Consider the following 15,567-nt stretch of genomic DNA (forward strand, 5'->3'; position numbering starts at 1 on the left):
AATCATCTATGGGCCAAGAAGAGGGAACATTTCTTCTTGTGAGGGCTTATATCTTGGAGCAATATTTGGTAGTCAAACCATATGTGAACTGGAATGGAAATTTTGGCAATCCTAGAAATGTGCCTGACTAAGAATCAGAGATGACCAGAATGTCTCTAACACTGCAAAGGGATCAAGAGTTGGAACACAGGCTTTAACCTCACTACAGAGACCCGTAGCAGCCTGGGCCAGCCTCTCTTCCCTGGGCTGATATGCCAAGTAAGTCAAATAAAGAAAAGGTCCCGCAAACCCCTTTATTTAAATCTACCTGTCTACCTACATGCTTGAAACTTGATTCATTTATATTCTTCTTTTAATCTTAATCGTAAGAGAGACTTCTAGATTCAACAGCTAAGCAGGTGTTACCTGAATTCTAAGGTATGCTGTCAGTTACTACCGGTTACCAGTTACTTACCTGAGAGACATTAAGAGTTTGTGTGTGTCTTTGTTTTATTTCACCTTGGTAGTATTCAGGGTGGCTTATTAAACTCCATTCATAGTTGTAGGTTGTTTCTGAGAGCAAAGAAAAATATGAGTAGTTATAAACTCTTAGAAGTCACTGTAATCTGGGCAGAGGGAGGAAAATGACAGTCTTCAATCTACTAGCAGAAATTAATTTAGATAGACTGCACTCAACTTTCAACTATCATTCAGGTAAGGAACAGTAAGGTATCTATATCTTTTTATTTTTTTATTATTTTTATTTTTTTAATTATATATATATTTTTTTGCGGTACGCGGGCCTCTCACTGCTGCGGCCTCCCCTGCCGCGGAGCACAAGCTCCGGACGTGCAGGCTCAGCGGCCATGGCTCACGGGCCCAGCCACTCCGCGGCATGTGCGATCTTCCCGGACCGGGGCACGAACCCGCGTCCCCGGCATCGGCAGGCGGACTCCCAACCACTGAGCCACCAGGGAAGCCCTCTATATCTTTTTAATGTAAAATTTCTTTATTATTATAAGAACATACAACTTATAAAAATTTAGAAAATATAGAAAGTTTTTAAAAAATTGCCCTAATTTCATTGTTAGCATTTGATGACTTTCCTTCCAGACTACTACACCTGACTATACATATAAATTTTAACATAGTATAATCCACTGTACTTTTCTCCTTTTAATAAAAGGCAAGGAGATTTAAATTCATTCCATCTGTCATAGGGGTTTATATAAGGCCTAAGAACAGATTAAATATCTTTATATTAAGATGAAGCTGTCTTCCACCTTGTGATTCTAGTAACAGTTAAAGCACGAGTTACCTCAGCTGAAAGGAGTAAATGACAAATGCCAAATATTAACATCTATGCTTAAATTTTGATCCATGTGTGATAGGGAAAAATGAATAAAGGAACTAACCTGAATTAGAAATATTCAAACACCTTAAAAATGAATATACTTTTAAGAAAGAATGCATTTGACAGGTCACAGGAATAGGTCAAATGTTTGCTGAAGAGCAGAGTGCCGGATCAGCAGAAGAAAGTATTTTAAACATTTTTTGAACAACTGGTGTGAGGATCCTGAGAACCTGAGAGACGTGTTGCCACTACAATATCTGCAAACAAGCTTTGTGCACGTGCTACCTCCCTCACCTGACAGTGGAACTTTCCCAGGCTCTGTGGGTTATTACAAGTCAAAAGCTGGTATATGGAAACCTCTCCTGTTCTAAGATATCACCCTGCTTTGCATCATCAGAAATGTATGACTTCTTATCCTGACCAATTAAAGGAAATGTTCTGTATTTAATTCCTATCCTCTCACTCCATTTTAAACTATTTCAATAAAATTTAAAGCTTATGATCATCAAAGCCTTGTCATCCACTCGAGAGTGACATTCACTATGTTGTGAAAATGAATCAAAGTTGTAAATAACCAGTAAAGACACCTTAAGGACACACCAGCTAATGGGCCCCTACGGGTCCCAGAGGAAAGTCAAACTCTCACCTGCAGGTGGCGCTGGCACAACAGACGCCTTCAGTTCAACTTCATTTTCCGGCAAAGTTATTATTAGGTTATCACCAGCAGACACCGTGAGTTCTTTCACTAAAAGTTAATTAGAAATAGTACATTTCATCATATACTTCAATGATGTTAACTTACTGCCCTATGATAGATTTGTTTTTAGTATCCGTAAGATAACCCATCTTTTTGTAATAGTTCTTCATGAGATTTTATCTAAGATACTTTTTTCCCTCTGGCTAGTAACTGAACTGTGCCCTATATTATGTTGCAGGGTAGATTTCACAAATTTAAAACTGTCAACGTGAGTAGGCACTGTGGAGAAAACGCTTCAGATCGACCGAGCAAGGTGTCGGTGACAGGAGTTGCGCGAAAACAGGTAGTGTACTGCGGACTGGGTCTATTTTCTCTCTTGCTTCCAGCTTTGCTTGACCCCCTGGTATGTGCTATTTTTAGTCTTAAAAAGATGGAGTGTAATCATAAGTGTTTCTGTAGCATTAATCACACGCCACTCAGTTCTGATAGGAACCCCATGAAATACTGCAATGGTCTTGGTCTTGGAAACTTTCCAAGAGAAAAGCCTGTCAACCTCAATATAAAAAGGCTATTTTAACTCAAGCAGCAAAAAGCACATCCACTCTCATCAGAAGCACTTAGTCACTAAGTCAGCATTCGGAACAAGGCTTGTTTCCTTGCTCCATAACCAGGATTATACTGATACGTTCAATTGGCTTGACTCAACTGGACATTAGTCTCCCTTTGTAAAATACAATTGAGATCGTCAAGATATCACATAGAGAAAAGCAAAGATTTAAAGAAAAGCTGCGTGCTCTCTAGAGGTCCTAGCTGCTTGGAGATGTTAGATGGAGTTGTGGCTCGTTTAAATCTACTTCTCTCAGTCTGTACTCAGTCCCTCGAGTGCCTTCCTAGACCAGCTGCAGACGCTTCGCTGCCGTCTCTGGCTCTTCTTCCCTGTCACTTTCACTGACTCTTTTCAAGAAAAATCAGCCATTGTGGACCTAAAAGGGATATTGGTCCAAACCCATCATTTGACAGATAAAGAAATTGAGCCCTGGAGAGGCAATATAAGTTGCTTGAGGCTATGTGGGTCATTAGCAATAGATCCGCCAATATCTGACTAATTTAAACTGTATTTTTGTCAACAGCCACTTATCTACGAGATTGAACTCTGATAGGCTCTGTTCCAAGGACTTGAAGATTATCCATTCATTTCATCCTCTAACTACTCTATGCAACAGGTGCTACTAGAACTCAAGGATGCTAATTCCCAGGCCACTTTCCTTTTCCATATACTGTACAGCTCTTCCATCATTATCCTTCTCTCTACTGAAGCTCAGGAACAAAGTAAATAACCAAAGAAGAGAGGGTAACCCTCAAAGTACATTACCCACAGAAAGGCTCAGGAAACATGACAAAAGTCTCTAGTAACTTCTTTAGTATTAAATCCATTGGGAGCTTTTCAATCCTCCTGTAACACCCAGCCCCTTCATCACTTCTTCCAACGTGGAAACCTCTCCTCTCTCCTTCTCTCAGTCCACGCTCTCCTCTTTCTCTACCTCTCTGTCACAGCCACTCAGTCAGCTCTATAGGCTCCTTCTGCTGTCCCAGCTCCTAATACAATGATGGCTCCAAAGTTCCACCCCTCAGGCCTCTCCCCAGCCCACCCCGTGGCTCTCCCTGGAGGGCCTTCAACTATCACCTCTACACCGAAGACACCTAGTCCTTTATCTTCAGCCCAACCACTCATCTAGTTTTCAGTTCCATGTGTTCATATATCTTAGAGTCCTTTTACCTTCATCGTGACCTTCAACCACTTACCAAGTTCTAATGATTCTGCCCTTCTAATATCGCTTGAATCTGGTTCCTTCCCTCCATCCCTGCAACCACTCACTACAGTTTTTTTAATGGATCCTCTTGCCTCAGGTCAACCCCATACTATTTTCTTGATACCAGTCTGATCATTTCACTTTCCTGCTTCAAATCATTCAGGGATTCTCTCTACTCATCCAATAAAGCACAAATTCCTTAGCACAGAACACAGGATCCTTCAAAATACTCTAGACTCAGACCTTGCCATTTCCACTCCATTTACATGATCAGTGTCGGCCATACTGAACCCCTTAGAGCTCTTCCCAAAATGCCCCTTGAGCTCTTGTCCCTCTGCTCCCTGGCACAGGCAGTGAATGAGAGGATGGGCAGGAAATGCCGAGCGTGGTGCCTGGCCCTGGGTAAGTGCTCAGTAAATGTAATTATCATTATTGTTATTACACATGTCGCTCCCTCGACCTGAACAGCATGCTGACTCCATTTTTGCTGGCTCATCTATCCCAGCATTACCACCTCTGGAAAGGCTTCTGTGGCCTCTCTGAGCCAGTCAGCCGGGCTGCTCCTTTTCTGCTCCCATAGCAGCCTCTCAAAGCACTTACTGTATTGTATCAAACCATCTATTTGTCTGTCAGCCTCATCCTCTAGACTATAGAGTCAAGGAGGGAAAAGACAATATCTATTCATCTTTCTATTCCCAGTGCCTAGCATCATTTCTGGCACACGATAGATGCTCAAATACATGCCCGGAGGGAATGAGTAAACTTTCGAAGTTGTCACTACTATATTCTACAGCGTGTCTTCAGTACATTTCTTCCAGTTATATTTTTTAAATTACCTGTCCTGGGGGCAGTAGGAGCAGATACAGGTTGCTGAGATGGGGCAGACTCAGTGGGGAGGGTGCTAGCGGGAAGAGTTGAAATGCTATGCTCTGTGCTCCGTGGGGTGACTGTGAGAGCTGGGCTTTTCTCCATGGTGGCTGGGCTGAACTCCAGGCTGGTTGGAGAAGGATTATGGGAAGGCATTAGGACCTAGGAGATCAATTACAAGCGTAAGTTGTTATGGGGGAAAAACAAAGGTCGAACTCTTCAAGACAACACCATGTCATTGACTTTTTCAAAACTTAGACTCAGTAGCATTTGAAATACCATGTCTAACATTGCAAACCACTGGAACTCTAGACCATCTCTTTTAAATATTCTCTGCTACCTGCTAAAAATGTAAGGCAACTCTGGGTTGGAGAATTATTATAGGCAAACATACACATACAGAAAACATTCAAGATAAAAAGAGAGAAAATACTTAGAGTAGCAATAATTGAAGACAATCAGATAATTCAACAATGAACAGGTTCCTAGAGTAAATGATCTCTAGTCATATCATCCACTGTATATAATTTATAATTTAAGATTATGGTTATAGGGTTATCCAACTTGAAGTTTTAAATTAAATATTATGTGCCGGGGGGAAAATCTCACAACATGATAATAAAATGCTCTTCTGAGCTCCAACTGCCAGTGCCTGTATGGAGCCAGATAAGTAAAACTCAGGCTAAGAAGACAGGAGACCCAAAGGGGTGGCTGAGTGTGAGATCCACGGAAAGCAAAGCTGTAACTCAAATGTTAACTAGAGGGGGGCGCTGGTATTTATTGAAAACACAGCTACTCTTTTTTGCAGTTCACTTAGCCACATAAAAGAAGGTAAAATGTGTTAATACTCAGGGATGGGGGAAAAGAACACCGTTGATCTTTGAGACTTTATTTTTATTTTTATTTTTTTTGCGTTATGCGGGCCTCTCACTATTGTGGCCTCTCCCGTTGCGGAGCACAGGCTCCAGACGCGCAGGCTCAGCGGCCACGGCTCATGGGCCCAGCCGCTCCGCGGCATGTGGGATCTTCGCGGACCGGGGCACGAACCCGTGTCCCCTGCATCGGCAGGCGGACTCTCAACCACTGCGCCACCAGGGAAGCCCTGAGACTTTATTTTTTAATTGAAAGTCTTCAGAATGTTTAAGATAAGTACAAGGACAGAAAAATATGAAAACTTTGAAACGAAAAATACATCAAAGCAGGAAAAAAGCTGATAATCTCACAGCTTAAAAGAATGTTTAGCAAGTTTTAATGGTTGAGATTATAATGTCTAGTCAATTCAATCCAGCTTTCCTCACTTATTCTAACCTAAGCACTGATATCTTAAATAATATTTTCCTTTTTTAAAAAAAAATCTTAATTGGTTTATGTCCCTTTACATTCTGATTTGCTCTCTTGTATCTTGAAATACACTAAATTCTCCCATGACCTGTCCTTTTGTCACTTTACTGCCAACTGCATTCGGCTTCTCCTGATTGACACACTCACTATATCCTCACCTTGTCCTGGTATTTCCCAAATGAGCAGTCTCTGAGCTCCCAACTACTCTCCCCACAGTGCAGCCTCCTTCTCTATCTCCCTGACCTTCTGCTGTTAGCACTTGAACCTTCCCTCTGTTCTGGGTATGTCTGCTCTCCCAAAGGTTCCCATTCTTTTCACCTGTGTTTTTCATGGAAAGTTCTGTACAGCTTATGTTCTCTCCTTAGTATCTTGTTCCTCCTATCCAACTGATTCTTCACTGGTGAGTTTCAAGCAACCTCAGAACCTGTTGGGTCTTGAAGAAACTGTAGCGGGTCAGAATGTCACTCTAAAATATAGCACTTTGGCATGCTGATTATTCTGAATGAAAGGTACTTGAGAAACAGCCAGTGCAAGAAGAACACTCTGACCCTCCTTTGTCCCCCCTGAAAGCAAGAGACAAATCTCCCATGCAAAAGGTACCCTTCTTTTCAAGGATTATCTACAACTTAATGCAGCTCAAAAAAATTTAATTGGCTATAGGGGAAAATATGTACTTTCGTGGAAAATAAAACACTGTACCAGGAGGATAGAAGGTATCCTTATCACCATAGAGGGGAAATTTAGGGCTGAGAAGGCTGTAGAAACAAACCTCGTGTTAAAGCAACAGGCCCCAAATAGAGTCCTTTATGTTAGGCCCCCAAACCAAGACTTAATTACAGTTTCAGCTCTCCCAGAAATGGAATCTTAAACCAGTCAATCAGGAATAATTTTGAGGTAATCTGCTTGATAAACCCCTCCTACCCCTTAAAAGAAAGTAACCTTGTAATAACCAACCCACTTTTTTGCCTTATATTCCTTGTTTCCACTCCTGCCTAAAAAAGTTTTTCATTTTGTACAGCTCCTTGGAGCTCCTTTATACCTGCTATGCTGGATGCTGACTGATTTGAACGCATTTTTGCTCAAACTCTTAAAAATGTTAATATGCTTCAGAGAGTTATCTTTAACAGATACTTTGTCACCAATTTATTACCCCAAGCCTAATCCTCTTTGGCTTGTCAATTCTTCACAGACTGATTGTTTCTTTGTTTAAAAGATACAAAGCCTTCCTGCTTTGGTCTCCTCTCATATTTTTATGGGGTCTCCAATACATACCAAAGTAAATTGGTTTTTCTCCTGTTAATCTATCTTACGTCAATTTAATTATTACCCCAACCAAAAAACTTGGAAAGGAGAAAATTTTTTTCTGCTCCTACAAAACCTACCACGAGAGATTTGCAAAGCCTGTGGCTACACTCGCTGTGTATATGGGCTGGCTCCAGAAACTTCTATAAAACCTCATTCATCTGAGATACCGGTAGAGGCATCTCTAAGGAGAAGCGCTAAATCATCATTAGGCGGCTGACTTGTGAAGGCAGAAGAAATATTTGCTCTTTTAAACAGTCTGGTCATGAGTGCACAACAGAGGAAGAGGATGTTTTGTTTGGAAGGTTCTGAGAGTCATTTTTTAGACGATACCTTAATAGGTGCCCCCAAAAGGAAGCTTCGCGCGACGTGCGTCCTAATGGGGGCCGGGCTCTGAAAGTGAACTCAGCCCCTCCCACCCTCTCCTACACACGCCAGCCACACCCACCTCTTTTCCAGAGCTGTTGCTGGATTGCTCCTGGAGCTGAAAAGTCTCTTTCTCCAGTTCCTTTCCGGAAGGTGGAGTAGTGACCAAGGGAAGCAAAAACCTTCCCCCGGGGGAGGGTTTCGGGGCCGGGGTCCACGCCGACTCGTTCAGCTCACGGTGCTCTGGGCCCTCCTGCTGCTTCTCCGCCGATGTTGCTGGGCTGCCTCCGGCAAGGGAGTTGGAACCTCCCTTGCCACGGGCCGGCAAGCCCCAATCCGTGTACCCGGAGCTCCCTCGGGGCGCCTGCTTGCCAATGGGCCGGAAGAGGCTCTGCTCCAGCTCCCCATGTGAGTACTCAGACATCTCCTCCAGGCCCCGATCTTTGCCCAGGAAGGCCAAGTCCTTTCTGATATCCTCAGGTGAGTCCCCCCAGATTCCTGACGGGGAACCCCTGTTCAGCATCAGCTCCCCGGAGTCCAGCAGCTGTGCGGGCCTCTGGGCGGGCCTGAGCACAAAGGTCAGGTAAGACCTGATGGAGCCCATCTTCCTGGGCTCGCAGTTCTCCTGGTGAGGGCAGCTCACCAGGTAGCAGCGGCCCTCAAACCACCAGGCCAGGTCACAGCTGTACAGGTCACAGCAGGCAGATGTGCAGTCTGCCACGGGCGTGGTTTGAGGCACTGGCATGATTTTGCTAGTTTCCAAGTTAGGAGAAATGATGGCATTGGAATACGTCCTCCCCTCACTGCACTGCGTACAGGCACAACCTACAAACACGCGGTCTCCAATAAGGAAGCGAGGCATATCACTTCTGGCAAGCAAATAAACCACCAGCATCTCCTATAGAAAGTCCACGGCTTTAGAGCCCATCCATCAACAGCCCCATCCGTACATCTGTCCTCCCATCCTTTCACCCCCATCCATCCATCCATAGATTCTCCCACCTGTCCATCTAACCGTCCATCCTCTCTCTTTATATGATGTTACTCCACTCAGCGAAGAGAGGCGTTCTTTTCTACGTGCGTATTTGCTTTTACACTACAATATTTTGCTCCTCACCCAAAACCCAGCTATAAAGGTTTGCTTTAGGAACAATGTCATGCTGTTAATTGAATTTTTAAACATCTCAGGTTATTCTGATGATAGATCAATTCTGATGACATATCAAAGGAGAGAAAAACTTGTCCTAAATACGGGTCTATAACAACTAGCTTTAAGCACATTCTAAACCATGAACTACAAATGGTGCCAGTTGGCAAATACAGCAGGCAGGAGAGCGGTGCTACGTAAGTGTGACCTGCAGGCCACAAACACTGTGACCAGTCCATAAAGAATAAGGGCAACTGGGGCTTTTAGAAAGCTCTGCAGCAATTTGTCATTCCCTGACTTCCAAGGACAAAAATCACTTTCCTGCTTTTTTGTTTATTTTGTAAAACAAAGAATGCTGCCCACCACCCAGTTCTACAAGGATAAAGTCATTACCCACTGCAGTCACTGACAGTGCACCCAGAAATGAATTCAGGATGAGAAACAGGATAAGGCGCTCTGTGCTTTGGACAAACAGGCCCCGTAGATACTTAGATGCATATCTTAGGAAGAATTTTAATGAGCCCAGATTCTTGTATCTTCCCTTACATAGAAAAGCACTAAAATCATCAGCTGAGATATCTGTTCCTTGTGACTAGCAGTAATCGTTTACTAAATCGTTTACTTAATCGTTTACTAAGTTCTCTATTATGAGCTCCTTCCGGAAAACCAAACGATTAATTCCAACAAGTACTGCTCCCAATTAGACCAATTGAAAGCAGCACTCCATGAAAGAGTCTGGAATTAGTCAACAGAAAACGCATAATCTTCCATGAGGGTAACACAAGACCGCATGTTTCTTGGATGACCAGGAAAAAACTGTTACAGCTTGTGTTTGACTGCACGAATTCTCTAGCCCCAAATCATATATATATGGGCTTCTCCTCCTGTCTCTTCAGAATAGTTCCCTTAGAGCTACCGAGAGACTGTTTCCTGGGCTATAGTCTTCAGGAAGGTCCCTGAATAAAACTGAAACCCACAACTTTTACCCTGTGCATTTTTCTTTCAGTAGAAATTGTGTGTTGATTTTTTTACCAAAGAATCTGTGGGTGGTAGATTGGAAATAAAAACGAATTGGTCCCTCGGCACATATAGTTTGATGAGCACTGTTCTGCTGCAGAACTCAGAACAGCAAAGGATTTCTTTTCTAGTGAGGGCTCATCACTGATCATTCTCTTAATAACTGTTACATTTTTCATAATGACAGTCAGAGATCACTTCTAACTGGAGGTAAGAGAAATGGTTAAATACAGTATAAGAATCATCTTATTTTTTTTTACCTGTATACATATCATCATTGTTATAAATTTTTCAGAATCATTCAATGACTAACACTGGCTCTACAGGAAAGTCTAATTGGTCCAATTCAATAAGAATTAGATATAATAAATATACATCTTTCCCAATGAATAAGCTAGCAACAAACCACTTTAATTCAATTGAAATGACATTTTCTCAAACCAAATCTACTTTTTTTTTTTAAGAAGATATTGGGGGTAGGAGTTTATTAATTAATTTATTTATTTTTGCTGTGTTGGGTCTTCGTTTCTGTGTGAGGGCTTTCTCTAGTTGTAGCAAGCAGGGGCCACTCTTCATTGCGGTGCGCGGGCCTCTCACTATCGCGGCCTCTCTTGTTGCGGAGCACAGGTTCCAGACGCGCAGGCTCAGTAGTTGTGGCTCACGGGCCTAGTTGCTCTGTGGCATGTGGGATCTTCCCGGACCAGGGCTCGAACCCGTGTTCCCTGCATTAGCAGGCAGATTCTCAACCACTGCGCCACCAGGGAAGCCCCAAATCTACTTTGTAAAAAAATCACCTTAATAGTTTTAGCCTTCTATTTTCTAAAGAAAAGCTTAGTCTCAGATATGGAGAGGAGGAAAAAAAAATAATTCTGCTGAACATAACAAAATAGCATTTCTAATTAAGGTCAAGAGACGATGAAGCGTATAAAATAGGCAGGTAATCTCCAACTTCCAGTTCTACCCTCAAAAAGTGTCCTTATTTGTAAAGATATCACTACATTCCTTTAAATGAAGGGGCCTTTAACTGAAGACTCAAACTAGAAATTTCTTTCAAACACAAATGGTAGGATATATTTTATTTCCCTTGAACAACTGTTGGGTCCTCTCCTTTTGGGCAATATGATTCATAAGAACTATCATGTTTCATTTCTGGCTCTGGCCACCAGAAGCTTAAAAGCGAATTTATAAAACTGTGTCACAGGGCTTCCTTGGTGGCGCAGTGGTTGAGAGTCCGCCTGCCGATGCAGAGGACACGGGTTCGTGCTCCGGTCTGGGAAGATCCCACATGCCGCGGAGCGGCTGGGCCCGTGAGCCATGGCCGCTGAGCCTGCGCGTCTGGAGCCTGTGCTCCGCAACGGGAGAGGCCACAACAGTGAGAGGCCCGCGTACCGCAAAAAAAAAAAAAAAAAAAAAAAAAACCTGTGTCACAGAAACCATTATACAGGGAAAAGGCTGTGATCCTGGAATAAGCTCATTGTTACACGTGGGTAAGAAGCATGGCAGGAACCTTCAACACAGGGCTTAAAGCAGGTTTCCATCAGGTTGAAGGTGGAGATCGCCATTTACTGGGTTGGCCAAAAAGTTCGTTTGGTTTTTTGCCATAAGATGGCTGTAGTAGCGCTTAGTTGTCTTTAACTTCATTGGAAACAATTTTGTTAGATTCAGTGGTGACAGCTGTCCTGTCAGCGTGCATTTTAAAAAACCTTATCAAAATTGGTGAATTTCTGTGTAGCCATTTTAATATTGAAGATGGAAGAAAAAAAGCAACGTTTTTGCTTTATTATTTCAAGAAAGGTAAAAATGCAACTGAAACACAAAAGAAGATTGGTGCAGTGTATGGAGAAGGTGCTGTGACTGATCGAGCATGTCAAAAGTGGTTTGCGAAGTTTCGTGCTGGAGATTTCTCACTGAACAAGGCTCCGTGGTCCAGCAGACCAGTTGAAGTTGATAGGAATCAAATTAAGACATTAATTGAGAACAATCCATGTTATATCACACGGGACATAGCCGACATACTCAAAATATCCAAATCAAGTGCTGAAAATCATTTGTACCAGCTTGGTTATGATCATTGCTTTGATGTTTGGGTTCCACAGAAGTTAAGTGAAAGAAACCTTCTTGACCGTATTTCTGCACGTGATTCTCTACTGAAACGTAATGAAAACGTTCCATTTTTAAAACAAATTGTGACGGACGATAAGAAGTGGATGCTGTACAATAATGTGGAACAGAAGATATCATGGGGCAAGAGAAATGAATCACCGCCAACCCCACCAAAGGCCAGTCTTCATCCAAAGTAGATGATGTTGTGTATATGGTGGGATTGAAAGGTAGTCCTCTATTATGCGCTCCTTCCGGAAAACCAAACGATTAATTCCAACAAGTACTGCTCCCAATTAGACCAATTGAAAGCAGCACTCCATGAAAGAGTCTGGAATTAGTCAACAGAAAACGCATAATCTTCCATGAGGGTAACACAAGACCGCATGTTTCTTGGATGACCAGGAAAAAACTGTTACAGCTTACCTGGGAAGTTCTGATTCATCCACCATATTCACCAGACATTGCAACTTCAGATTTCCATTTATTTCATTCTTTACAAAATTCTCTTAACAGAAAAAATTTGAATTCCCTGGAAGACTGTAAAAGGTACCTGGAACAGTTCTTTGCTCAAAAAAATAAAAAGTTTTGGGAAGACAGAATTATGAAGTTGCCTGAAAAATGGCAAAAGGTAGTGGAACAAAATGGTGAATCCAAAAAAAAAAAATGGTGAATACGTTGTTCAATAAAGTTCTTGGTGAAAATGAAAAATGTGTCTTTTATTTTTACTTAAAACCCAAAGGAACTTTTTGGCCAACCCCATACCTCTGGGACAGATCATCATTTTGTTCTGCAAAAAATCACCTGAATGGGCTGTTTAGATATACATACCTTAAGCAGAGATCTGAACGCTAAAGAAAGAAGTTTGAAAAGGTGGGTTTCGCAACAACTAAACCATTCTCCCTTTGGGCCAAGTTGCCATAATTACTTTAGAATCTATTAGACTCACTCAAGAACGTTCTTGAAGAGACCGGAAACACTCACATGTTTGTCCCCTCTACAAGTTGGCAGCCCAATCCATGAACACAGTGGGCACTCCATGATTGTTGACAGATCAATAAAATCATCGGTTAGCATCTTATCAAAGGTAAAGAGGATAGAGAGAAAAGACAGACAAACCCTAAATCACATTTATTTGGGCTCAGTAACTCAGGAACTTTGAATTAATGAAAAACACCTCATAAGAAAAAGACGAAAAGCAGTGAAAAAGTGGGGATTTGAGAGAGAGAGAGAGAAAAGAGGGCTCAAACATTAACGACAGCATTCTCCAGAGTAAAGAGTACACTGAGTATGGAATAAAGGAACATCTTGCCTTGCATACTAAGCAGTGGTGAATTTAATAAGACGGACGGATGGCGCGGGGAGAGTAAACTTCAGGAAACGATAGGGCTTTCCCGATGGTAGTATTTCCTGAAGTGGCCCTTGTATGATCTAAAACTGTGCTTATAAAAATTTAGATGCTTCAGACTCCTGACTCACACCCACTAGAAGTTCTGATTCAGTAGGTCTGGATGGGGCCCAGGAAACCACATTTTAACCAGGGTCACTCTCAGGGAAGCCTCGGCCTGGTTTTACCATACTTGGACAAACCCCGGATATAAAACCAGTTTCCCTGGCCATATCTCCATCCTCAATCTTTGGTAAGTTCAAAGGGGCTCAGCTGGCTTGGCTGGCCTAGTTGGGGCATGAATCATCAGAATTGATGCTCACCAATGATTTTACGCCATGGTGTGTCGACAAGAAGCAAACAGACTATATGAAAATAAAGATTTACGATAAAAAAAAAGAGTCTGTCATTTGCTTTCCAAAAAAGATCTACTATGCAATTCTTTTAAATAAATACATGAAGTTTTCCTGGTATATATGAAATGTGATTTTATTTCCCCCAAAATAGTCATGATAAAAAATTTAAATGCCTGTTTCCAGAAACCACTTATGCATGAGGTCTGCCTTTTTTTTTTTTTTTTTTTTTTTTTTTAGCGGTATGCGGGCCTCTCCCTGTAGCGGCCTCTCCCGTTGCGGAGCACAGGCTTCGAACGCGCAGGCTCAGCGGCCATGGCTCACGGGCCCAGCCGCTCTGCGGCACGTGGGATCTTCCCGGACTGGGGCACGAACCGGCGTCTGCTGCATCGGCAGGCGGACTCTCAACCGCTGCGCCACCAGGGAAGCCCGAGGTCTGCCTTTTTATATTTGAAATAAGTCTATTGGAAAGCAAACACACAGCATCTTCACCTCCTCAGGTTGATCTGAGTTACTTAAGCCAAAGATAGGAAGTCCAAGTGTGATGTCTGGTGGTGTCTCCAGGGTAACGGTTTCCTACCTGTAAGGGTCACCAGCAGCAGCAATGAAGAGAGCGCACCTGTGGGGGGAGCCATTTTGACTCACACGGTGGGTGGAAGCAGGCTTCAGAGATGGCCCTGGGGGGTCTTTGGGGCAGGCTTCCTTTGATGTTTCTTAGGAGCCAGATTTGGCCTCAAGAACTTCAAAGGAAAAACAGAAAAGAGACAGGAAGGAAGAAACAGGTAAACGCAGAAACATACAAAGTTACTTCTATTATTTATTCATGGCAATGGGAAGCCTGTCTTGTTTACATCCCAGGGCCATAGTGGGGTTCAGGGCAGGACACGCCAAGATGTGCCACTTTGGCATGTGGATTATTTCAAGCTGGAACCAGTCAAGGTCTAAAGGATTCAGGAAGAATCTTTGACCTTCCCCCTAACTGCCCAAAAGGATTTAGTTAGAAGACCTGTTCCAGGAAGGGACCTCTCACCATAAATAAATACAGTATAATGTGAACTAGGTGTGGTAGACAGGGAGGAGCATAGCAAAGTCTGTTTGTTAAAATTCCTCTCTGTGTTCTTCTGTCTCCGTATGATGCAGCAAACATTTGTTTACCAAGCATGTGCTCTTTTTCATCTTCCTGTGAATTGCCTTCCTTCCCTTTGAAGTCCCAGACCCCTACCCCCTTCTCCTTCGTCCAGGATGACATATACACCTCATTTTACTGACTCTCATTTTACCTGGAATCTCTCACATTATGTGGGTTTCCTGTACGTAAGCAATTAAATTTGGTTTTCTCTTGTTAATCTGCCTTATGTCATTTTAATTATTTGACCAGGCAAAAGGACCAAGAGCAGAAGGGGGAAATTTTCCCCACCCTGACAACCATATCTCAGGCAAACCATCCACTGAAGTTTGTTCAAATAGCAAGTACAGCTCCTAAGAAGGGGCAAAGGGTTTCTCAGGCTTTCTCCCTTTATAAGCCAAACCTGGGGAATGAAATAGAGTCAATCATACTACTATATTTCATCAATTCTAACATGTAAATATTTTCATGCTTTACCATCTCTGAAATTGGGATGTCTTAAGTTGGCCAAACACTGGGCAGAAGATAATGCCATTGCTTGTACACACACGTGGACTCTGCAGAACTGGTGTCAGAGGCTTGAAATAAGGCAATGTGAAGCACTCTTTTCAGAAATGCTGCATCCCCAATGCTCATGACGACAGAGAGGCAAAATTGTGCAGAAAAAACACAGACCTCACTAAATGCTTTGATAAATGATTCAGCAGAAATGGACAAATA

The 15,567-nt window shown here is 42.6% G+C and overlaps 1 protein-coding gene across 3 annotated transcripts in view; it reads right to left on the bottom strand.

Moving 5' to 3' along the window:
• KIAA0319 (KIAA0319 ortholog) overlaps positions 1-15,567 on the bottom strand; it is a 78,463-nt gene that overhangs the window by 34,414 nt on the left and 28,482 nt on the right. The window contains exons 2-6 of one of the 3 annotated variants that reach the window (XM_033863892.2): positions 14,302-14,461; positions 7,800-8,542; positions 4,678-4,870; positions 1,980-2,078; positions 455-552 (exon numbers count right to left, since the gene is read on the bottom strand). In XM_033863892.2, the coding sequence (XP_033719783.1) occupies positions 455-552; positions 1,980-2,078; positions 4,678-4,870; positions 7,800-8,542; positions 14,302-14,356 (1,188 nt within the window). In that variant the 5' untranslated portion in view covers positions 14,357-14,461. Of the gene's footprint in view, positions 1-454; positions 553-1,979; positions 2,079-4,677; positions 4,871-7,799; positions 10,553-14,301; positions 14,462-15,567 lie in introns of those variants that run through there. The other 2 variants (XM_073810404.1, XM_033863891.2) reach the window with 2 other exon arrangements.

The sequence above is a fragment of the Tursiops truncatus genome, chromosome 10 (assembly GCF_011762595.2).
Source record: "Tursiops truncatus isolate mTurTru1 chromosome 10, mTurTru1.mat.Y, whole genome shotgun sequence".
Classification (NCBI taxonomy): domain Eukaryota; kingdom Metazoa; phylum Chordata; class Mammalia; order Artiodactyla; family Delphinidae; genus Tursiops; species Tursiops truncatus.